This window comes from Podarcis cretensis (genome assembly GCF_951804945.1).
Source record: "Podarcis cretensis genome assembly, chromosome: 6".
Classification (NCBI taxonomy): domain Eukaryota; kingdom Metazoa; phylum Chordata; class Lepidosauria; order Squamata; family Lacertidae; genus Podarcis; species Podarcis cretensis.
Window position 1 is genome coordinate 60,332,632 of NC_137175.1, and position 25,174 is coordinate 60,357,805.

General features: G+C 45.3%; 1 protein-coding gene across 1 annotated transcript in view; it reads right to left on the reverse strand.

Annotated features, from left to right (window-relative positions):
* C8B (complement C8 beta chain) overlaps positions 1 to 25,174 on the reverse strand; it is a 42,460-nt gene that overhangs the window by 9,658 nt on the left and 7,628 nt on the right. The window contains exons 3-8 of the mRNA XM_079982110.1: positions 15,003 to 15,141; positions 11,578 to 11,719; positions 9,147 to 9,279; positions 8,368 to 8,565; positions 5,608 to 5,848; positions 1,902 to 2,030 (exon numbers count right to left, since the gene is read on the reverse strand). Coding sequence (XP_079838236.1) covers positions 1,902 to 2,030; positions 5,608 to 5,848; positions 8,368 to 8,565; positions 9,147 to 9,279; positions 11,578 to 11,719; positions 15,003 to 15,141 — 982 coding nt within the window. The remainder of the gene's footprint in view (positions 1 to 1,901; positions 2,031 to 5,607; positions 5,849 to 8,367; positions 8,566 to 9,146; positions 9,280 to 11,577; positions 11,720 to 15,002; positions 15,142 to 25,174) is intronic.

Genomic DNA, 25,174 nt, shown 5'->3' on the forward strand with positions numbered 1-25,174 from the left:
GTACCACCTTAAATTTCATATTGTTAAACAGAGTAAATATAAGCAACGAGCTCAAGTGAGTAAGGAATTATTCATTGTTTCAGGCAATAATTTTTAAAATAGTATCTTTGTGGTCCTCTAGATTAGCTTTCTAGTGTCCTCAAGAGATTTTGTCTTCAGGAGATTTTGGATCACAACACTAGTCTGCCCCAGCCAGCATGTCTATTCAAGTTATAGTCTAAAACACCTGAAGGGCAACAGGTTGGGGAAGTCCGCTTTAAGCCCTGTTTAGAATTACTATTTTATAAAACTATCAAAGATCAGCCATGCCTTACTTTAAATTGATTTATTTAGTGTGTCTTTTGTAAACTGCTGATGGTCCTTTTTCTGCCTTCCTTTTCTCTTTCTTCATTTGTGTTATTATTTTAGTATGTTTTGAAGGATATATACAAAAGGGCTGCTATTTTCTGTTTCCTATGTTTGTAACAACCACTGAAACATTATAGAAGCCCATTGTTTTTCAATGAACTGGTACATTTCAAAATAAAACACGCTTTTTACAGAACTGTCTCCTTTAAAACTCACATTTTATCAACAATTACAGTCACCTTTTAACAAAATTTTCTTTTTGAAACAAGTATTTTGTTCATGAATGAAATTTCTAAATTATTTTTTTAAAAAAATAACTTTTATTCAGTTTCCATTTACCAAATTAAACATATCAAACCAATTAATCCAAATTATAACAATATACATCATATAATACAATTATTTCCCAATTGTAAATTTTTTTGTGGGGGGTACCCATGCTTCTTGATCAGCAGGAGTCCAATCCTCGAATATTTCTTCTGCTTTCATATTTAGAATGATATTTCCAGTCCCTCTTCACAATCCTTGTCGTTATTCATTTTCCTTTCCATTCACCTCCAAATTATCTCCGCAAGTGGGTTAAAAAAACAATTATTTCTATTTCTGTGTGGATTCTATATTGCTCTCTTGTGAATCACTCTCCTCCAATAGTCCAGACGTTTCCACTCGAGCGGGCAATTGCCTTCTTGTCATTCCGATGAAATACAGTCTAAAGCCCGCTCTTTAACTTTCCAGACCTGTTGCATCGTAAATTAGTTTTTTCCAGGAGAGCTGCCCCTTCCAGTTCACAGTACCATCCAGATAACAAATCTTTGGCTCGCCCTCCCTAAGACCAAACTGCAACAGATGTCTGTCCTTCTGTATCAAATCTCAATTCTTACTGCGTCACAAAGAGAGCCTTTGTTTTTCCAAGTCCTTCACAGAATAAAACCTTTGAGTTCATATTATTTTTTCCACACACAGCTCGTTTTTAACCCCATTTGCCAATTAGTTATTGTGACGGATCTTCTAAGGGAGGGGGTTATTAGGTAATCACATGAAACAAAAAATAAAAAGTCGTTTCCCCCCTTTCCGTTCTGTTGCCTTCCACATACCAGCATGTCTGTAGTGCTTTGATGTAATTTTCCGTCTCAATCTTCTTCTTTTCAGTGGCAAAATTATTAGCAGATAAAACCTCCTGCCTCTCTCGAAGCATGTGCGTTAGCTTCCTCCAAATTTTTCCTCTAATTGTTTATTTCAAGCTGCAGCAGCTGGTGCGCGATCAGAGACAGCGTCCAGGAGAGCCAGACACCACACAAGGGCTTTGTGCCTAGTGCCCTCACCCCTTCTTTCGAATCTGGGGGTGATTTATGGGCACAGCAGGCAAGGCAGTGTTCCCCATTCTCTTGGGGCAACAAGGGAGGCTGCATACTCCCATATCAGCCTCTTAATTACCTCGTGTGAGCCGAAGAGATGGTATTGTCGGCCATCTTCCAATGCACCCTTAGCGGCCCCCCTGAAATTTCTAAATTAGTGTGTGGATTGTTCACATTCCTTGACCATGGTTCACTTACCTCCAATTTCTTTTAAAATGTCATCACAACCTGCAATTGATATTCCAGCTGATAGATAAACACCATAAATATTTGCACCAACTTTGACTCCGTGATTTGTACAAGACCGGACATCACTTAAAGAGTAGCCTTACGGGGAGAGAGAGAGAGAGAGAGAGAGAGAGAGAACACAATATTTATTAAAAGAAACAGGTCTGGATCCGAAATCTGTGTGAGTGTATGACACTTCCACTATCAGGAAGAATGCACCCAACCCCAGCTGCTCCGAGTGTCTCCTGACCCTCTGGATCCATGTTGCTGGGAATTGCAACAGAGACAGAAAATGGGATCATAGGAACAAAAGAAGCTGCCTTATATTGAGTGAGACCTTTGTTCTATCTACCTCTGCATTGTCTACAATGACTCTCCAGCATTTCAGGTAGGTAACAATCCCAGCCCTACCTAGAGATGCTGGGGATTGAACCTGAGACCCTCTGTATGCAAAGAAGATGTTTTCCACCACTAAGCCAAGGCCCCTCCCAATTGGCGTTGGGTAAGCAGAAAACAGGGGGACGCAGGTGGCACTGTGGGTTAAACCACAGAGCCTAGGACTTGCCAATCAGAAGGTCCCCACAACAGGGTGAGCTCCCATTGCTCGGTCCCTGCTCCTGCCAACCTAGCAGTTCGAAAGCACGCAGTGCAAGTAGATAAATAGGTACTGCTCCGGCGGGAAGGTAAACAGGGTTTCCGTGCGCTGCTCTGGTTCACCAGAAGCGGCTTAGTTATGCTGGCCACATGACCCGGAAGCTGTATGCTGGCTCCCTTGGGCAATAAAGCGAGATGAGCGCCACAACCCCAGAGCTGTCCACAACGGTCAGGGGTACCTTTACCTTTACCTTTAAGCAGAAAACAGCTAGAGAACACCCCAGAAGGCCATATAAAAACAGGTGCCTTCCTGTCTATTTGCCCTACCATGGTCTTGATGGAATCAACCCTCTGTTCCTGCTATTTCCAGTGGGAGGAAAGCTGTCATTAGCACCAACGGGAGCTTTCTCCCCCTTGCAAATAGGGGCTTGTGCATGAGGTGAACAATGACGAGTTAAAGCTCCTCAACTATTTGTTAAACATACAAACAAAAACAGCTGCACAATGCCAAAGTATGCAATAAATATCACATCTACCTTGGCCCTTAGAGGAAGACTTGGACTACTATCTATATATCAATATCAATATCTATCTATCTATATCTATATCTATATCTATTATCTAAACATACACACAATGAAGGATAAATTCTTCACTAACAATAGTAGTGCAATCTATTCTATTCTATTCTATTCTATTCTATTCTATTCTATTCTATTCTATTCTATTCTATTCTATTCTATTCTATTCTCTCCCTCCACAGCTGTGTTTCCAATGAAAATAGCACCCTTCACAAAGCAATCATGCTTAGATTGGGGGGTGGGGTGGGGGAAGCTCTCATAGGCTCCCATGGGAGCTTCCCCTGGAAGTCTGATTTCTATACAGGGGTGTGAGGGCTGAGGTGGAGAGGCCACAGGCTAGATGTGTCATGGCCCAGATATGGCCTAAGGGCTAGTAGTTCCCCATACCTGTCCTATCCTCTTGCTATCCTGTGGGAGTCATAAAGCCAAGGCAGAGGTTTGTAAATACTGCAGGGTGCCCCCTGACATTCCTCTGGGCAATGATTACCTTATATGGTAAAGGGGTAATAAAAACTTGACCGGATGAGGTAACATGAGATTGGCAAACGGCCATGCGGTTGGACAGAACAAAGGACAAGAAAAAGTGACCGGAGAGGAGAAGAAGTCTGAACGAGCTGCTCTCTCACATTATGGAAATGTTGCTGGCTTTCTATGTCTTTATTTTACGCTAAAGAAGTGCAACTTGTAACGGCAGGCTCCAACACTATCCGATAAATGAGAAAACAGATTGCATGAGATTGGAAGCACTGAATCTTCATGACCAGGAATTTTACAGCTTCCCATCTCCTGAGCCCCCACATCCCCCAAAAACTCCCTGGAAAATGCTGCAGGACTTCCAGAGCATCAGCCACTAGAGAAATGTTGGTTGCACAGAAGTGCTTTGTTTGTGTGCATGGACTTCTCTGGATCCGAGTCACTGCCTGTCATAGAGAGGAATCCAGTAAGACCTTCTACAGACAGTTTGTCAAGCTCCCGTTGCCAATGGGTAAACAAGAGACTGAAGCTATTGATTAACAGCCCCAAGTTCTCTTTGTTCTACACAACAAACACTAGCCCTTGTGAAAGCACCATCCATCAAGCAGTAAGAGCAATGTCAGATAGGAGAGTCGTCCCAGTAAATTATTTACCGCTCCTCAGAGTCCTACGATCTGTATGCTTACAGAAATGGAGAGGAGTGGCACAACTAGAAACCTTAGAGAACCTACAAGATTGAGAGGGGGTTAGCTTCAGATTTTATCAATGGATTTAGCCACTTTATTGTTCTTGGAAAGTGTTTCCGAGCTATTTTCAAGTGGTTGAAAAAATACTTTAACAGTGCAACCTTATACACCCCTGTGTGCACAAAGTATGTCCCACAAAGTTAAATGCGGCTTCCTCGCTGGTACTGGATTGTAGCTTAAATGACCATCATTTCTGTGATGCTTATAGGCCATAGTCATCATACAGAAGCAACAAAGGAAACACGAAACATTGCAGATATTTCTGCATGATACCAACCTACGTGACAATAATTATCCCATACTAAATTTCCACTTATTACTTATTACTTCATTGTTATAAATACTGGGATTTAAAAAAAATAAAATTCCACACCTTCAAGTGGTTTGCATTGATCTAAAATAATAAAAGCAGCAAAATCAACAATCACACACAAAAACAAAACAAAAACGGAGTCAGTATTAAAACCTGAAGCTAAAACAACAGAACAGCCTGGCAGAATTAGAAGATTATTAGACTTTCCAGAAGGCCAATTGTATGCATCTGTCACACCTCCTTTGAGAATGGATTCCATTAAAGAGAGCTGGAGAACTTCTTATGAATGACAATTTTGCCTTTCTTGGTGGCCGGTCCTGTAACCTCATTACTTCATCTCAACTCTTGGGGGTGAGGGAAATGAATACTGTATACAAGAAGGCATGGTGTCAGATAAATACCTTCCTTGTTCCTTAAGGGACTAAATATCAATATGACTTGTTACATTGCGTTTATTTATCTTGTTTCATACTCAGGAATTAAATTCTAGATTAAAAAATTAAATAATATATATGCAAGTTTCCAAGGCCCCCAATGTAAATGTACAGAGCTACAAGCCAAATGGTTAGGCCTTGAAAGTTCTGTGTCAAAATGATAACCAGGTCCATTGGGTTCGGGAGTCTAAGATAGTGGGATTAGCAGCATCACACATAATAATAGTAAATGCTCAGATCAGACAGATGGTTTTAAAATCTGAGCAAATAATAACAAACAAAGTCAGCAGCAGAAAGATACAGACATGTAATCACAAATATTTGTTGCTTTCTCATTGAAAGAGCCTGACAGTCAGCATCCAGCTAAATCAAACAAACAAATCTCTTTGCAGGAAAATGAATTAATCAGGTAACTATTGCTTTACTCAAATATGCCACCTTGTGTGATGTCAAATACCTATGCTGGGTTCAGAACATTGTTCCATGTCAGCATAAAACAATCTGGTTTGTCTACAGCCGTCTCTGCCCACATACCTGCTCTTTGAAGCTGCTCATCATTCAAGATCAAAGTATATTCATAAATTCCACCAAGGGTAGCTTCAGTAATGTAATGTGTTCCGTAGTCTCTGTAGAGTTCTCGATATTCCCCATAGCTGTACTCTAAAGGCAAGCGAAGAAGTCTCTGGAAGAACTCATGGTGAAGCATTAAATTCCGACTCTTCAGTTTATATTGGGCAACTTCCAGTTCGGAACGGGCATGGATAAATTTTCTAGACTAAATTGAAGCAAATGTATTCAAATGAGAGATAGGATCTTTGTAAAGTCTTCCACCATTGCATTACAAGGCCCCCATATATATTTATACATCCATAGATATGTTTACAACAATCTGTGTTGCTGCTTGCATTAAATACATTTTGGAAATACAATAATATATGAAAAATATATCACACTGAACCTCAGTATGAAATAAATGTACAGGTGATGATGATGATGCTTTGACTGATTTGTTACCTTTTACGTTTGTTTCAAGGTGACTTATAAACCACTGCAAATTGAATTTAAAACAGTACAAAAACAACTGAAAATAGGTTTTAAAATGATACAACACTGAGTTGTATGGTAGTCTATGGACTTTGTGACAAAGATACCCAGACTCATGTCTAAGCCAAAAATATGAGAAAATGTAATAGCAGAGTAACCTTCAAGAAAGTTTTGCCAGCTAGATGTATATTTTACATTGGGGGGGGGGCAGGGGGGATATATGTATAGCTAACTAAGCGTATTCAGAAGGTTCATTCATCGAAATAAATCTTCAAGCTTAATTAGTGAATTAAAAATACCGTAATTATTCTGGCACTGAATCAAATTTCCTAATGCACTTGATAAATAATAATAATAATTGTCAATGCTATTTTTCTAGAAAAAGAGGTGCCGAAACTCACCATGAATGCCTCCCTCATTCTCTTAAAATGGCAATGGGACCTGGGAGGTACCGGAACTGAGTTCCAGCTGGAACCCCCCCCCCCCCCTCTGAAAATTATTTTGCCTAAGTATCTAAATCTTATAACCATTTTTTTAAAAAATCTTTATTTTTTCATATCAGTGATAATAAAGTTTCTTCCCCCCATAATTTTGTGAGCTGAAGAATTTGAGGATTTTGTAGTGCTGAAATCCAGTCCTGCTTTTTAAGTATCAAGTGGTTTGTTTTGAAATAAATTCTACATGGATCGGTATCATCTTCCCGCAATGAAACTGCGAGTATTTCATGCAACCCACACTGCTTTCCTGAACAAGGCATTTCAGTGGATGCACTGACTCTTCCAAGGTGAATAGGCTTGCTTCAGTCTATAATTAAACTATGTAAGGCCTGCAAGCAGTTTTCATTATATATTACTGTCATGACTGCCCTGCAGTGGAATAGCTTGGTTTCTTTGCTTCTATTGCCATATTCTGAACTGACAGCACCTGTCTTGTTTCACCAGTCTAACATTAGCATGGCCTTTTATGCACATGCTGACATCCCTCTGGAAATTCCAAGGACAGGAAGGCAGCCATCTCAGAAAGTACCCTTGGAAAAACAGATTCTTAAGCAGAAGTGAGTGGTGGGGCATCAGGGCTTTGAACCCAGCCTTCCTGTCAAATTCCGATCATACCTGCAGGGTACTCTCACACATCCCCTGTAGCCTTATCCAATAAACGGAAATGCACACTTTCACATGGCCAGATCTTTTGCATACATCCCTCCACAGACATTCATTCCAATTCCTTCACAATATATATGCCTGCTGCCCATATACATCGCTGCACAACTTTCTTTCCGTGGAACCTCCCTGAAATTATGGATCTGTGTAGCATTCTGTTATTGTTTGCATGGTGATTTGTTTGTTTTTAAAGTATATATAGATCACTTTTCAGGCAGACCTCACAAAGTTGACATAAGGTTATGACAATGATAGGCATCACTTTAAAAAGGAAAAGGGAAAAAGATTACCATACAATAAAAATGACAACTCGTTTAGAAAAAAGCTGTTACGGTATCTTCTTCACTCCCCCTTGGGGCATGAGGTTATGTGATAGTTGGCATATAGGTTTATAATAAAGCAATAAAAACATACTTTAAAAAAAAATTAAAATGGATCATCTGTTTGGGAGGGGTAAGCAGATAAGTGTAGTGTTTGGATTCAGGGCCCCCTAGGTGGTCAACACAAGTCATTGTAGCTGCATCCACATCATACATTTAAAGCACTACGAACCTACTTTAAAGAGCTATGGCTTCCCCCCAAGAATTCTGGGAGCTGTAGTTTTGCAGGGGTGCTGAGAGTTGGTTGGAGACCCCTATTTTATCCTCCTAGATCTATAATTTCCAGACTTGCCACTGAAGAGAGATGGATTGTTAAATCACTCTGAGAACTGTAGCTCTGTGAGGGAAACAAGGGTCTCCTAACAACTTTAAGCACCCTTAACAATCTATAGCTTCCAGTATTCTTTAAAGGAAGCCATGACTGTTTGAAGTGCAAAGATCATGCTTTAAATGTATAGTGAGGACTGAGTAATGTGTCAGAATGATCCCAGACCTGAACCATTGTTTTGGAGCTTATTCAGAAAGGGTGATGTGACAACAGAAAGAAATCTCTGAATATAATGATTTTCAGCTCTAAATGTGGTGTGAAAACATTTGAGCAAAACTAAAAACACCCTTACTTTTCCTAACTTCAAAACACAGTACACAGTGTTTCTAAAACTGTCCATGTTCACTAAAATGAACCTAGAATTATGGAGAAGCATGTTTACCGTTGAAGAAAATCGTTTTGTCCTCTGAATGTACTTCTGGTACCTCTGGTCATCCTGACTGTAACCAACTTCAAACATGCCTGGTATTTTTATGCCAATGCTGAAGCTTTGTTGTTTCGCTTTTGCCTTGGAGACATTCTCTTCAAAACTTGAATAAGATTCATATTCAGTCAACGCAAATTCATATTTGCCTTTGGTCTAAACAAAAAACATGAATAAGGAACTTTTTGTATCCTGATTCCACGCCTAAAGTTATCATAATTTTTGTAGTTTTCATTCTATATATTTATTGCAAACCAATAAATAAATTTATTGCAAACCAATATTCTGTATGTGACAGCAAATAAATGGCATTCATAATTAAATAAATACATAGTTGTCCACATGCAGACATGTTTTACACATAAGGCATATGGCTTGTTGGTAGAAAGTTAAGTGCCTCAACAATATACAAAAATATATTACAAAAATATGTATTGCTGATTCATTAAAAGAGAGACAGAATCCTTAGCTGCTTTGCTGAAAATATGAAAAATCTTCCTTATGAAGGAAAAATGCAACTCATAATACCTGATATTATCAGTGAAGAGGTCTTCTGGATTATCTCTAGCACACATATGTAGAGTACTTGAGAAAGCCCAAGTGACTCGGACTTCACATAAAACACGTAAGCATAAAACATAAATATTTGGTTGAGCATTATTTTCACTTTAATAAATGTCTTGATGTATCAACAATCCTAGGAATTTTAACTGCACATACAGCTCTTCAATACATACCTCTGCCAAATAGCTTTCTACATTGTATGGTTTTCTGAAATTGGTGTCTCCAATATACTGGGGAGAACATGCTCCAGCATAATATTTATAGTCTAAAACCCATCCTTCCAGGTCGTTTGTGAAAATATTTAATCTGGGGAGAAGGGAAATGGATAAAGGTGCCATGCTTAGACATTGGTTATTCAAAGTAAGTTATACATCTTCTTTTGGCAACATATTTTAGTTCATATGAGGCCTATTTTGGTCTTGGAAAAACTACACAATTTTTTAAAAAGCAGTAATGCAGCAAATGGGAGGGGGTCAAAATTGGGTCTGTCTATCAAGCATACTGATTTTCCCAGACAGAGTGAACAAATCATATTTTGTTACCACGCAGGAGAGAACCTCCAAAGTATTATGAATTTTTTCATACTTGCACTAATTGTAACCCACTAAGCTGAACAGAACCCAGCAGTCAGGTGTGGCAGTCCATGAGAGTTAAAATGGTTAAAACCTGAAACAGTTAAAACCTGTTCCATTGCTTCCTTCCTAGACATATATATGGGTGGACAGGGCCTTGTGTGTGAGGGAGGCTATAGTATATGGAATAGAAACATAGCAAGTTGCCTTATACTGAAGTCAGACCGTTGGCTCAGTCAGTTCAGTATTATCTATACCAGATTGCAGCTACTGTGCTTTCCAGACTGGGGGACAATGAGGGGATGGGAGCGGGGGTCAGTGCACAGGAAACAGAGCAGCAGGACCCATCACCAGAGCCAGAGGGGTCCCTGTCTCCACAAACACAGCAGGCTCTGAGGTGCAGGGAGCAGCAGAAGAGGCTCTCTAGGAGGCTGGGACAAGCAATAACCCACTGCCCAGCTCCCTAGCTGTCCAGGTGGAGCTCGCTATGTGATTCTTCAGCTGGAGTAGGCTCAGAACAGGTGAGGGTCATTTGCCTCGTTAAGCCCAGATGCTGCAATCATTGAGGTGCTGTGTCTGCTCGACTAACTGCCCATGTTGATGCTCCAGGATCTCTGTGGGACTTTGGGCATGTGGACTGACCCTGGACTTGGAACTTGACATACTGACTTGCCACCAGGTAGGCCAGGGGTTTGGGACACCCAGGGTGTAGATTTTTTTTTATTTTAAAAACGTTCCAACATTAATTGTATTGGACCTTTGGCTAGAATGTATTAGTCCTCTTTTGGTGTGCCTGCACTTTATGACTCTTGTTATAAACTCCTTTCCTATCTGGCACAAATGGTCACTCAGGATGTTTTGCTACTTCTGCTTTGAGCTAGCACTGGGGTGAAGAAATCTGGCATCAACTTGAGAGGTTCCAAGGAACAGATAGGGACAGGAATGTCAACAACTGGGTGGAAGGCCTGGTTGCTAAGGAAACTCTGATATAGTAGGACATTTGAGACCCAAATGACCCAAGCAGTTAGGGGCACCCAAACGTAATTGCAGGGGCGAAGTTACTGGTGTTTTACTTCATGTGTGTTTTACTTCATGACCTGTAACCTTTCTTGATGTTTGTAGAAGGATGTTTAGGAATGTTTCAGTGTTTTATATGTTTATATGTTTCAATGTTTTATAACACTTTGTGTGCTGTGTTTGAGCTACTATATAGGCTTTGTTATGTTTTTACTCTGGTCAGACCTTTTTCTGAAGTAGTGGTTCAGCTAGAACAACCATGTTAAGTTGAGCTATTAAAATAGTATCTAAGCTTGCTGTAATTTTTTTGGTTCCATGTTTTATTTAAAAGCTGTCCCCTTGCCTGGGTAATGAGCAGGTGGAGGAGATGTAGATTCTTCCCATGAGTTGATGAAGGTTCAGATGTAGCTAAACTATATGAAGTTTCTAACACCTGTTGTAAAATTCTGCTGCAACAGAGTAACATGGCTACTTTTCTAGGAAGTATGAGAATGTGTCTCAAAACCCCCCTTTTCTCTAAGCAGTCATAGAATTTATTGATAGCTCTTTATTGATAGCAGGAATGTGAAATCTTAGCCAGGCCCCTGAGCCAAATGTGGACTTCTAGGCCTATTTATCTGGCCCTTGAGATTCCCCAAAGCCATTTCCCCTCCCTGATTACCTCATCTCTTCCCAGGCCACAGCCTCACCAGCCTAGTTTCACACCCTCCTTGAGTGTTTTTGGAATGTTTCCTTGAACTCTGCTAATTCCTCATGGTGGTCTGAATGTAAGGTAGGGCTGGGTGGGTGCAGTAACTAGCCTGCTGAATAAAGGTAAAATTTACATTTGTTTCTCTGCCTACTTTTACCTCTGGTCCCACCCACCACTGGCACATAGCTCTGGGGAAGATTGCCCAGAATTGAATGTGACCCTCAAGCTGAAAAAAACGGTTCCCACCTCAATTCTAAAGGTAGAACTGCAAATTGTTCCATTTGGTATCAGTCCTGTTTCTGGAAATATAATGGAACTGCTTACCCACTTGCTAGCATTTGTATTCCCCAGTATTGTTCCATCTCCTGGCTGCACTTTTTATATACTTTCTTACAATTTCTTTCATCTGACTGATCCCCACAGTCATCATCTCCATTGCAAAGCAGCCTCCGATTAATGCATCTCCCTACAACACAGAGTGGGAACACACTAATTAATTGTTAATCTGATATTTCCCTTTAGCTCAATCAGTGCAATGCTTTGCCCCTGACCCCTGAAAATGTGAAGATGCAATTATCAATTTATTTCACGGAAAGTGCTTGGCTTATCTGCTCCTTTACAAATTCGGGTTTAATAACCAGGCACATTTAATTGATTAGGATGATTCTGCATAAACATTTTTGTAATATTATTTTGAACTTAAATTAGCGGCAAATTGTACTGCATTTCTTAGGCGAAAAGTCGTCACTAGCAGAAAGAACTTGAGAAATATGGTACAACTGTAATTGCAACATGCAGCCAATGTATAACCTAGCAATCTGGTTGAAATATAGAATGTACTGAGTATTGAATATCATTGTTTTGAAAAGGCAATGTTTCTGTACTTTAGAATTGTGCTGAAATGCTTGAAAGCATGCTCGTACTAGCTTTGTTTGGATATAATAATAAACTATGGTTTACTGGTAATCAATGTTCCTGTGCAAACCTCAGGCTCACGCCTTCCCTGTTCTGCTTTGCACTGCCAGCCTACCGCTCGGCAGAGTAAGGGAATTATCTCAGGTGCAGATGCTAGAGGAGGTTGCAGTGGTCCCTTTCAGTTCCTCCTGAGGCCTCTGTTCCTCAACAATTCCCCTCCATTGGAGATTAGAAATATGTGTGCAATATGCCTAAACAAGCCTGCTGTCCTCAGGTGCACAGAGATATACATACAGACAGATGCTATCACATTGTATGTGTTAAAGCAAGACTTAACTGCTAGTTAGTTTCTGTACATGAAAAGGGGTGTGTGGAGCTTGTTGCTGTTTGCTTCAGACAACAAGATGCCTTGGGTCAGTCCTGGAGGAAAATGGGAAGCTTTCACTTCCACTTTTTAATTAATGGCTGATTAGTGTTATGTCATAAGCTGGACAAACTGTAGATAGCTTTAACTATGCTTTGCTGAATGCAAACCTCACTTTATGACACTGACTGGTGTCCATACACCTTAGTTCAGATTAGGTACAGTTTAGGATTCAAATGTAACATTAAACTGTGGTCAGTTGGAGATGGAGGTGAAATCTTCCAATCTCCTCACTGTACTTGTGCAAAAGAAGAGACAGGAAGGCAGTCACTCAAACCCAAGGCTTGCACTGTCTCATTTATGTTTTGAAAAATAACAGTTCATCATTATATTTGAATGAGGCCACTGTCAGCAAAAAGTTGAGAAACTGAACAGCCTGCACTCAGTGTCCTATGCTGAGAAGCAGCACTTGATGGGCCAAGTTTGAATACTGAACCTGGATCTATAGAAGTGGGTAAATACAGAGCAATGGCTTTAACCTTGGGTTTATGTCCCTGTTCTCTATTCCCCAAAACTACAATAGGATGAGTTACCTACTAGTGATTTTTACTGCTGTATTTTAATCTATTGAAAGCTGCCTAGATTGGCTGGGTGGCATATAAATAAATTATTATTATTATTAGCAGTAGTAGTATATAAATATGGCTACCACCTAATGATTCCTCATCCGTAAAACTGAGTCTAAGCAAATTTGTACTGCAAATCCTACTTATGGCACTCTTGAGTCTATGTTTTCAAAACCTCCTTTCCGCCCCGCCATAACTCTTATTCCTGTGCCAACTTTCTGCCTTTCCCCCTTCTCCTTGACCCCCAAACTGCTTCTGGTTCTGCTTTCGTTGCTTTCTTAGCTTGAATAAGACCCTGCCCTAAACTTCTTGAAAACTGGGACCGCCTGCTTGCTATGAAAGCAGAATCTGCCAAGGTTGCATATAGCCTAATGCAAAGTCTCCTTCCCATGGCATCCCATTTGCATCACCAAATTAATGCTTCCTGCATCCTTTCATCATTTGCTGCAACCACCAAAAAAAGTACAATTTCTGTAGGAATTCTAAATGTTGCCATTGCATAAAAAACAAGCAAACAGCAACCTGGAGTTTCCTGGCTGCAGAAATCGAGACAGCACTGCTGTATCTAATAAATCCTCATTTTTTTGTTTTATAGTGAAGTTTGAGGAGAAAGCTGATGAGGAGTAATTCTTAATATATTATGAATGTTGATGATTGTTGCTGCAGTATCTTTTTTAAAAAAAAATACGACTGCAATATTTTGAAATTCTAGCTGTATATAATATGAGTCATTAGAAGAACTTGGGAAGGCAGTTTTCTTATTTTCCTTGCTGCAGTTTATAACCCAGAACAGATCTGAAATTCTTTGCAGCCTGTCTAAAGCATCTATACCTCCAGCACCCTGCCATGTATACTGCTGGAAAATGCACACGCAGGTGTGATTACCAAGCAGGCTTGGGCATAATGTAATCCAATAAATTTTAACAGCAGACATGAGACAAAGCACGTTATCTTCATTTTGATCTGTATGGACCTCTTAAAATGAACCTAGAAAGGGAGCCAGAAACAAATAAATTTTGTTCTGATAAAGCTAACAGAGAGCATATCATTTATGATTTCTGAAACATGACACCACCAGGGGCACACAGCGGGTGGAATTGAACATTGTGCATTGTGTAGGAACATGGACATTCCGTCTGTACAAGCACTGCACCTCACAGAATGGAACTATTTAAACTATGGATTAAATATGAGCATGCAGTATGCTGGTGTACATTGTTGACATTATAGGCACTTCACTCCTTCCCTGCTCATGCTCTATATGTGCTGCCAGGAAACAGTCCATGGTTTGACTTAGTTTGAACTCAGGCTTGTAGATTGTTTTCTCCCAACAAACCATAATTGGTAAGCCAATAACAACCCTTGGTTTCGATTCATGGTTTGTCGGGAAAGCAGCAAACCCAGATTGGGATATAGTGCCGGACCCAGACTCTGGCCTGATTCCCAGCAGCGCAACAGCAGAAGTTGCTCAAGAGAAGTGAATCATCCACTGTTTTGCATCATTCACCAGCACACTGTGTGTTCACATATAAACCATAGTTTAGTTTAACTGTGGTTTAAAATGATGCACAAACCAGGCCATTGTTGTTCCTTGTTGTCCCATTCTTCTTGCTGGTTTTATAATTATGTCTGTTTAATAATGCAAACCATATCAAATTTCAGTTGCGACAAATCAAACAATGTGAACTATTACTCTACAGTTTAAAAGGTCTGCCATGAGTATGATTTCATTCACTCTATTAAGTTCAAATTTTCATTCACTCTATTAAGTTCAAATACAATTCAATACATGGGGGCTTAGCCACTGGCTTCAAATTTAGGAAAACCACTTCTTATTCACTAACCTGTGGCACACACAAAGCCTTCACATCTAACTGTATTCCTGCAAGGTCTGTTTGTAACGCAGTCTTCAGTTTCTTTGTCAGAGTAATCACACGGGTCACCGCCAAACTGAGAAGGCCGTTCCACATGGACAAATCTGTACTGTAACAGAATAGAGATTATGAATTCCAGGTCTCCTAAATTAAAAAAGGCATGTATCCCAGATATCCCTAGATCTCTGCTAGGGGCAGCACCAAGCATCAATGGCAAATATCAGATTTCTTCCTATTCCATCTCTGTGGTTAAGAAGAAGGCATCTGATGGCATCATATATATATATATATATTAAATAAATAAATTACTAAGCCAACCTTGATTAAATGATCTCAGAATCAAAGCAGAGCCCAGTTCCCGATATATACCAACTACCAAAACAATCAATCCACAAATGAATTTACAAAAGAGAAGGTAAAAATAAAGCACTAGTGTTAAAATTTATATCACAACATAGTGCAAGCAGTTTAACAATGGCTGGCCACTGTGAAAATAGGATGCTAGGCCTGATCCAGTAGGCTCATCTTATGTCATATATACACATTAATATCCTGTTAATGCCCAAGCAAATGTATAAAACATATGTGTCAGAGCTGCCCCTAGGTCCCAGCTCACAGAGGACCAATGCCAGGCTGTCGTTATGTACAAAAGTCTTTATTGAGGTTCAGTTTTCATTTCAAAGCCGCAGCGCGCAGCTCTACGTCTTAACCCTAGACCGGCGAAGTACCGTCTGAGTCTCCTCCCCTATGACACCAGTTTAAGATCCTAGCCTTGCTCCACCTTTTACGCTGCTCTCTCCTCCTCTGGGTCCTCCTGCCCGCTGGGGCATTGCCCTTTCTGGACTCTTCCGACGCTGAGTCGCTCAGCTCCTCCCCCTCCCTCCGGCGGGCTTTAGGACCCGGTTCCCAATCCTCATTCTCTGCTGTCCCACGCTCCTGTACATTTGAACTTGCCTCTCGCGCCAACCCAGTGACCTTCCTCCTGACCGTTACACTACTTCTGTCACTGCTTCCCTCTTCCGGGATACTGGCCGGATCTGACCTCCCCTCCGTTGTCTGACTCTCCGATGGAGGTGTGGTCAGCCCTGCCTTATCTTCTCTCCCTGGTGGGGAATGCACTGGCCCCGATCCTTGGGACTCTTCCCCCCCACTCTGCTCTGGTGGGGAAGCTGGTCCTGATTTCCAACTACTGCTCTGGGAGTCCCTGCTGCCCTCTTGCTCCTGGGGCGTTCCCCTTGGGAACCCCCTACCCCTGGCCACTGGCGCCCCCTTCTGTGAATCTTCCGATTCGCTGGAGAGGCTCATGGAATCCCTCGGTCCACTGTCCTCTTCTCCTACGCTCCCCTCGGATTCTTCCCCTTCGCTCTCCATCTCCTCTCTTCCCTGTGCCTCTGCTCCTCAACCCCTGACACCCCCCCCCCCTCGAAGCCTCCCCTTCCCCCCTCCCCCTCTTCTGGCATGGGTTCTGGGTGCTCCAGTGTTGTGGGGGTGAGTGCAGGATACAGTTCTTCCCCCGTGGTGTGCCTCCAGCCGGGTAGATCCGGCCAGTCCTCAACGGGCTCGTCGACGTCGATCTCCTCAGCTTCCATCTCTCTGCCGGTGTGTTCGAACCCCCGAATCCTCCCCCAACATGTCCATGACCCCCTCTCCCCCTGTCGCCTGGGGTGACGCTGCATGCGCGGTCCCGCTCGGCAGTTCTCTGCGCCACCCCACCTCAGGTTGATCTTCCCACCTATAAGAGTCGCCTGTGCCAAACCCTGAGAGGGACCCCTCTGGGGAGCTAGTCTCCGGCGCCGTATCCTCCTCTGAAGAGAAACCCCGGAACGTGCTGGCTGAAAGTGTGGGTGTGAAAAGATATTCATCGAAATAATCCTCCGGCATGGGCCTGTGTGGGAAGAGTGCGTGGAACTCGTCTTTGAGGTAGTGCTCCTCCACCGCATAGTACGGTACCCAGCTGTTGGCGCTGGCCGGGGTACCTTCCCTGGCGAGGAGATATTGAACCCCCTCTTCCCCCCATCTTGAGTCCAAAATCTCCGTGACCTCGTTGAGCGGCCCCGCCCTCGGCGACCCCCCTGTCGTGGGTGCGTCTCGAAGCGGGCTAGGAGCTGTCCCTGGCGCCTGAAACCTGTGAGGTGCCTTGTAGGGCGTGAGCACCGATCTATGAAAGACCGGGTGCATTCTGGATCCCTCCAGTAGTGTCAACCGGAAGGCCACTGGGTTGATCTGTGCCTCGACTTGGTAAGGACCTAGCTGCTTGTGTCCGAGCTTCTTCTTAGCTAAGGATCTGGCCGGCACTGCCTGGGCTGCTAACCAGACCCAGTCCCCTACCCGTATGTCCTCCCCAACTCTCCTGTGTCTGTCTGCCTGCATCTTGTACACGTGTTTTGCTAGCTCCAACTGCCTTCGGAGCTGTTCATGGACCTCCTGTAACTCCTCTGCCGCTCCCTGCGGCTCCCCTTCCCCCTCTTTCTCTAAGCCCGGGAAGGTCCTGGGATGTTGCCCATTGTTGGCGAAAAACGGTGTCACCCCCGTGGACACGTGTTTCGTGTTGTTGTAGGCAAACTCGGCCAGCGGTAGGTAGTCCACCAAGGTCGAGGGCTGCTGGTTCGCGTAGCATCTCAGGTACTGCTGCATGATGGCGTTGACCCTCTCCGCTTGTCCGTTGGTCTGCGGGTGTCTTGCCGACGCTAGGTTGACCTTGACGTTCAGGATCCCCATCAGCTTCTGCCAGAAACTCGAGATGAACTGGCGCCCCCGGTCGGACAGGATAGACCGTGGCAGACCGTGCACCTTGAACACGTGGTCTATGAACAGCTTGGCTGTCTGTTCCGCTGTGGCCACCTTCGCGCAAGGAATGAAGTGCGCCATCTTGGTGAACATGTCGACTACCACGAGTACTGCTGTTTTGCCCCTCGAGCTGGGCAGATCAGTGACAAAGTCCAAGGCCACCCTCTCCCACGGTTCGGACGGGGTCTGTAGCGGTTCCAACAGTCTCGCCGGCGGTCTGTGTACTGGCTTGGCCCTTTGGCATGTGTCGCACCTCGTGACGTAATCCGCGACTTCTCCCCGCATCTTGGGCCACCAAAAGTCTCTGGCTACTAATTCCACCGTCTTGTCCTTGCCGAAATGTCCGGCGCTGGGTGCGTCGTGTAGCTGTTGCAGTACTCTCTCACGCGGAGTTCATCTCCCGGCACGTAGATGGCCCCTTTGCGGAGGAGCAGTCCGTCGCGTATCTGGAACTCGTTGTCCTTCGCTGTGCCACTGCGCACCTCCTCCATCTTGGATCGTGCGAAGAAATCCGTTCGAAGCTCGCGCCGTATTGCTTCCAGGTCCACGGTGGCCGAAGCGCATGCCCACGCCTTAGGTGCGAAAATGTGTTTGGCCGCTACCGGTGCTGCTTCCTCCAGATACTGCGGCTTCCTGGATAGCGCATCAGCCATGATGTTGTTGTCTCCGGGGATATATTCTATCCTGAAGTCGAAATCCGCAAAGAATTCCGCCCAGCGGATGTGTCTCTGGTTCAGGAACTGCGCCGTGCGCCAGTATTCCAGGTTCTTATGGTCCGTGTGAACTTGCACTGTGTGTTTGGCTCCGATGAGGAAGTGCCGCCACGCCTTGAAGGCTGCATGAATGGCCAGCAACTCTCTGTCCCAGATGGTGTAGTTCTGCTCCGACTTGCTGAGTTTCCTGGAGTAGAAAGCGCACGGCCTCCAATCCCCTTGCGGGTCTTGCTGCAACAGGACTGTCCCCACGGCTCTGTCGGAGGCATCCGTCTCAACCCTCATGGGTCTGCTGGGGTTCACATGTAGCAGTTGTTCTTCGGAAGCGAAGAGACGCTTGAGTTTCTGAAAGGACTGCTCCGCCTGCTCCGTCCAGATGAACTTCTTCTTGGAGCTGAGGGTGTCCGTGATGGCCGCCGTCTGCATAGCGAAACCCTTGATAAACTTGCGATAAAAGTTGGCAAAGCCGACAAACTTCTGGACCTCCTTCCGATTGCACGGGCTTTTCCAGTCCAGTACCGAGCGTACCTTGGCGCTGTCCATGGCGATTCCCTTGTCGGACAGCTTGTAGCCCAGGAAATCCACCTCCGTCATGTCGAACTGGCACTTCTCCAGTTTGGCGTAAAGTCTGTGCTCCTGTAGTCTTTGCAGGACTTCCTTGACATCTCTCTCGTGAGCCTCCTGCGATTCCGAGAAGATCAGAATGTCGTCCAGGAAGCAGACGCACTTCTTGTAGAGGAGCCCCGCTAACACATGATGCATGAAGGCTTGGAAGCAGTGGGAGCCATTTTGTAAACCGAACGGCATAACCCTATATTCATAGGTGCCCAAGGGCGTAAACATGGCCGTCTTCCACTCGTCGCCCTTCCGCATGCGTATAAGATTGTACGCCCCTCGTAGATCCAACTTGGTGAAGATGCGTCCCTTCCTCACCGTCGCGAGCAAGTCGTCGATCTTGGGCATCGGGAAAGCCGTGGGCTTGGTTTTCGAGTTCAAGATTCTGAAATCAACTACCAACCTCTTTTGGGGCGTGTCTTTTTTCTTCACGAAGAACACAGGACTGCCCCCCACTGCTTTGGATTCCCGGATGAATCCCCGCTTCAAGTTGTGATCTATGAACTCCCTGAGCTCTTGCAGTTCGTCTTCAGACATGGAATACAGTTTTCCCGTCGGCAGCGTAGCCCCCGGCAGGAGGTCAATCTTGCAGTCGTAGGGTCTGTGGGGAGGCAGCTTGTCCGCTTCCTTCTCGCAGAAGACCTCCAAAAACGCCTTGTACTTGTCGGGTACCGCTTGCAGCATGCCCAGTTGTAGCTGTGGGTCATCCTCTTGCCCCTCGTCTTCCTGGTTAGTCATGATGCAATGTTCTGCGCAGTAGGAGGAGCAGAAGGTCAATTTACGCTAGTACCATGCCAATGCCGGGCTGTGCCTGTCCAACCAGCTCATGCCCAATACTATGAGCGTGTCTGACAGGTGGGTGACATTGAAGCTGATGACTTCGCGGTGATTTCCAATTCGCATCACCATTGGCGGCGTTTGCTGTACCACCTGTCCCCCAGCAATTCTCTTCCATCGACTGTCACTACTTTTAGGGGCATCGTGGCAGGCAGGAGCGCTATGCTATGTTGCTTGATGAAATCCACTCCTATAAAGTCTGCATTGCTACCAGAGTCAATGGTAATAGGAACTTCCATGGTGAGCCCATTGGGAAGCTGGAGTGCTGCGGTGAGCTGCACCACTGGTTTGGGCGGGAGGGGGTCTGTGGGCTGTAAGATTCCTGGGGACTGCTTCACTGACTCGTCTGGCTGGGCCCCAGTGGCTCTGCTTCCAGCCAGACTTCGTCGTTTCCCTGCTGTGGTTCTCTCTGCTGAACTGCTTCTGTTATTGTTGCTGAGGCTGCAGTGTGCTTGTGGAGCCTCTGGGGGCACTCTTTTGCCATGTGCTGAGCACTGTCGCAGATGTAACACTTCCTGTTCCCTCTAGGAGGCTTCACTTTGGCTGCTCCCGGTGTTAGGGCTCTGGTTGCTGACTGAGCCTTGGCACCACCTATCTCCATCGGCTCCTCTCCCCCTCCCAGTGGAGGCGTGGATTGAGCGCGCGCTGAGTCCCTGGGAAAGAAGAGAGGTGCTCTCGCTGGTGTGCGTCCCCAACGCCCTTCGTCTTTGTTCCAGGGACGTTCTTCCAGACGCACCCCAATCGTCAGCGCTCTCTGGACAACTTCTTGAGTGCTCTGGGGTCTCTCCCCCCTTGCGATTTCGTCTTTCACAGCCCCGTTCAGCCCTTCCCAGAACAGGTCCCTGACGGCCGCTGAATCTTTTTCCCATCCCAGCGCGTTGACCAATGCAAAAAAGCGGGAGTGATATTGCCTCACAGTGGCTCTGCCTTGTTTCAATCCATGTATCTCCTTCCTGGCGACATCTACATCTATCGCTGATAAAAAACAAGCATCCATTGCCTTAATGAAGGCATTCGCGTTTTGGAGGGCTGGATCATTATCTCTCCACAGATTTCGCAACCACGCTTTAGCTTCTCCATGGAGATGCGTTAGTATGAAGCCTACTTTCTACTGCTCATCTCTAAAGTCCTTCTCCAGTAACTTTAGCGCAAAAACCACGTCTGCTCTGAAGTTAGGATAGTGCTGCAGACTCCCATCGAAATGAGACACAAGGCTGCCTCCTCTCTTTCCCAGCCCAATCCCCTCTGGTCTGGCTCCCGGTAGCCCCTGTTTAGTCAACATTTCCAACCTGGCTTGCAGATCCTTGCAGACAGCAGCTGATTCCTCTTCTCTCCTCCTGGACGCTAGTATTTCTGCGTTAAGTTGTGTCACTGCGTTTTGCAGGGCTGCCATTTGTTCTTCGGTAGTCATCTTGTGCTGCTTTCGTGAGCTCGCGAAGTACCAATCTTCGCCCCTCGCTGCGTCCACTCACGTTGCGAGGTTTTTTGAGGGACGGTACTTACTGTCAGAGCTGCCCCTAGGTCCCAGCTCACAGAGGACCAACGCCAGGCTGTCGTTATGTACAAAAGTCTTTATTGAGGTTCAGTTTCCATTTCAAAGCCGCAGCGCGCAGCTCTACGTCTTAACCCTAGACCGGCGAAGTACCGTCTGAGTCTCCTCCCCTATGACACCAGTTTAAGATCCTAGCCTTGCTCCACCTTTTACGCTGCTCTCTCCTCCTCTGGGTCCTCCTGCCCGCTGGGGCATTGCCCTTTCTGGACTCTTCCGACGCTGAGTCGCTCAGCTCCTCCCCCTCCCTCCGGCGGGCTTTAGGACCCGGTTCCCAATCCTCATTCTCTGCTGTCCCGCACTCCTGTACATTTGAACTTGCCTCTCGCGCCAACCCAGTGACCTTCCTCCTGACCGTTACACTACTTCTGTCACTGCTTCCCTCTTCCGGGATACTGGCCGGATCTGACCTCCCCTCCGTTGTCTGACTCTCCGATGGAGGTGTGGTCAGCCCTGCCTTATCTTCTCTCCCTGGTGGGGAATGCACTGGCCCCGATCCTTGGGACTCTTCCCCCCCACTCTGCTCTGGTGGGGAAGCTGGTCCTGATTTCCAACTACTGCTCTGGGAGTCCCTGCTGCCCTCTTGCTCCTGGGGCGTTCCCCTTGGGAACCCCCTACCCCTGGCCACTGGCGCCCCCTTCTGTGAATCTTCCGATTTGCTGGAGAGGCTCATGGAATCCCTCGGTCCACTGTCCTCTTCTCCTACGCTCCCCTCGGATTCTTCCCCTTCGCTCTCCATCTCCTCTCTTCCCTGTGCCTCTTCCTCCTGAACCCCTGACAATATGTTTCCAAGTTGCTTTCAGAATGACAGACAGGGATGTGTGTACCGTATTTTTCGCACCATAATACTCACTTTTTTCCTCCTAGAAAGTAAGGGGAAATGTCTGTGCGTGTTATGGAGCGAATGCCTACGGGTGGCGGGGGGGGGGGATCTGCTGCAGTTGTGAGCAGAGGATCCATGGTTCCCCTTCCTTCCCTCCTCCGTGGCTCGCTTTGAAACAGCAAAGCGGGAGAAGAGCCACTGAGTGGGGAGGAGAGAGAGGCAGAGAGCCTGCTTGTTTTAAAGGAGCAAAGTGGGAGAGGAGCCGCTTACACGAGTGTAAGCGGCTCCTGTCCGGTTGGCTCCTTTAAAGCAAGCAGGCTCTCTGTCCCTCTCCTTCCCACTCGCTAAATAGCAGCAAAGATTTTTCAAGAAGGGTCTCTGTCCCTCTCTCCTCCCCACTCGCTAAATAGCAGCAAAGTTTTTTCAAGCAGGCTCTCTGCCTCTCTCTCCTCCCCACTCGCTAAATAGCAGCAAAGTTTTTTCAAGCAGGCTGTCTCTCTCTCCTCCCCACTTGCTAAATAGCAGCAATGTTTTTTCAAGCAGGCTCTCTGTCTCTCTCCCCCCCCCACTCACTAAATAGCAGCAAAGTTTTTCGCAAGCAGGCTCTCTGTCTCTCTCTCCTCCCCACTCCTCTTATAAGAGCCTTCTCCTCTTATACCCCTCTTCTGCATTATTAACAGCATCCTTCTCCACCCACCTCACGCGTGTTCCTTGTCCCTTGAATGCTTTTCCTTCCCTCCCCACTTAAAACATGGTTACAAAGCACGGATCCACATGGATCCTCAGGATTTTTGCACTGGGTCACCCCAAATTCACCATCAGATCACATAGCATGTCCATGGCTACAGCTTGCACCAAAAAAATCACGCACCCACTGTTGCCTGGGGCCGCAGTGGTGCAAAAACGTGGTTACAAAGCACGGACCCACATGGATCCTCAGGATTTTTGCATTGGGCTACCCCAAACTCACTGTCAGATCACATGTCTGTGGCCACAGCATGAACCACAAAAATCATACATCCACTGTTTCGTTTAGAATATTTTTTTTCTTGTTTTCCTCCTCTAAAAACTATGTGCGTGTTATGGTTGGGAGCGTGTTATAGAGCAAAAAATACGGTATGTTGTGGATTTTTGTTTTTGCTGGTTTTTATTAAGGGCTATGTTCAAATTAAGGAGTTCTCAAGGCTAGATCTCCCATGATTATGTGTGCTCTATAGCGATTAGGATGGCAGAGAGATGTCACCAGGCAGAATGAAGTCTTGCACCTTCATAACAGTGCATGCGATCTCTAATATACCGGTATGTGTGGGATGTACCTCCTTTGTGGGTTGAGGGGGAAGACCAAACAAGTACTGCTCTGAGTATGCAGAATATTTTCTTTTTGTTGCCATACTGATTGGCAGATAGCTACCCATTTTGCTGTTTGAGGTAATGGTTTCCCCTGACTTCTTCATTACCCACCCCCCAGTCCTTGCACCTTCAGAGGTAGGGACAAAAAGAGTGATTTGGGACCCTTTGGTGGCCTGCCTGTGAAACTCCTTCCCCAGGAAGACCTGTCTGACTGCTGTTCTGTTATTCTTCCGAAGTTGGGGAAAACTTTTATTCCCTTTTTAACGAGTATTCTATGTGGGGCTGCCCTTGAGACTGACCCAGAAACTCCAGCAGGTGCAGAATGCCGCGGCGAGACTCCTTGCGGGGTCCTCACCGCGGGATCACATTCACCCGGTGCTATACCCGCTGCTCTGGCTCCTGGTGGAGTATAGGATCAGGTTTAAGGTGCTGGTTTTAACCTTTAAAGCCCTATACGGCCTAGGACCCTCGTACCTATGGGACCGCCTCTCGTGGTATGTCCCATGGAGGATCTTACGGTCTTCAAATAAAAACATCTTGAAGGTCCCAGGCCACAGGGAGGTTAGACTGGCCTCAACCAGAGCCAGGGCTTTTTCAGCCATGGCCCTGATCTGGTGGAACGCTCTGTCGCAAGAGACCAGGGACTTGACATCTTTCCGCAAGGCCTGCAAGATGGAGCTGTTCCACCAGGCCTTTGGCCAAGGCACAGTCTGACCCCCTCTCTCCATCTGTAATCCTCATAGAACTCTAGCACAATGGTTGCCATTAATTTGATTCTGAATTGATTTTAGAATGTATTTTAATTAATTGACTGTGATTTTATGTAAATTGTGCTATTTTTACTGTTGTTAGCTGCTCTGAGCCTGGCTTTGGCCAGGGCGGGTGGGATATAAATAAAAATTTCTTCTTCTTCTTCTTCTTCTTCTTCTTCTTCTTCTTCTTCTTCTTCTTCACCACAGCATTGATTCTGAGAGGTCTAATTCTGATTAAAGCCCAGTTTTCTCCCCACTAACACAGAATAGTGGCCTGCCTACATGTTCCTTCTTGTATCAGACAAAACCATGCAGGCTGTAGGCCACTTAAGCTCTTAGCCCATAAGCAAAGCTGGCCAGGGATAGGATGGGGGCAAGAAGATCATCACTGTTGATAGGATTCACACAGAATTCATGTACCCTGCAGCTGAGAGCATTGCTTCAATGAGAGGATCAGGGTGGAAAGTCAAGGCTCTAATTTAATGCTCTGAAGTAGCATGCTGGCAAGTCCTGTCACCGCAGGCATCACTCCCTTGCCTTCACATCCCCCTTTGCCCCTGGATTGGCAATTGGGGAATTAGGAGAAAGTAGCCCCTGAAGAAGCCAGATCTGGCTAAGAGACTTCTAGGTACTGACATCTCCTCTAGGAACTGCAGCAGTTTTTGGATCAGCTGATGTCGCTGAATTGGTCCTCTGCTCTTGGTGGATGACTGCTG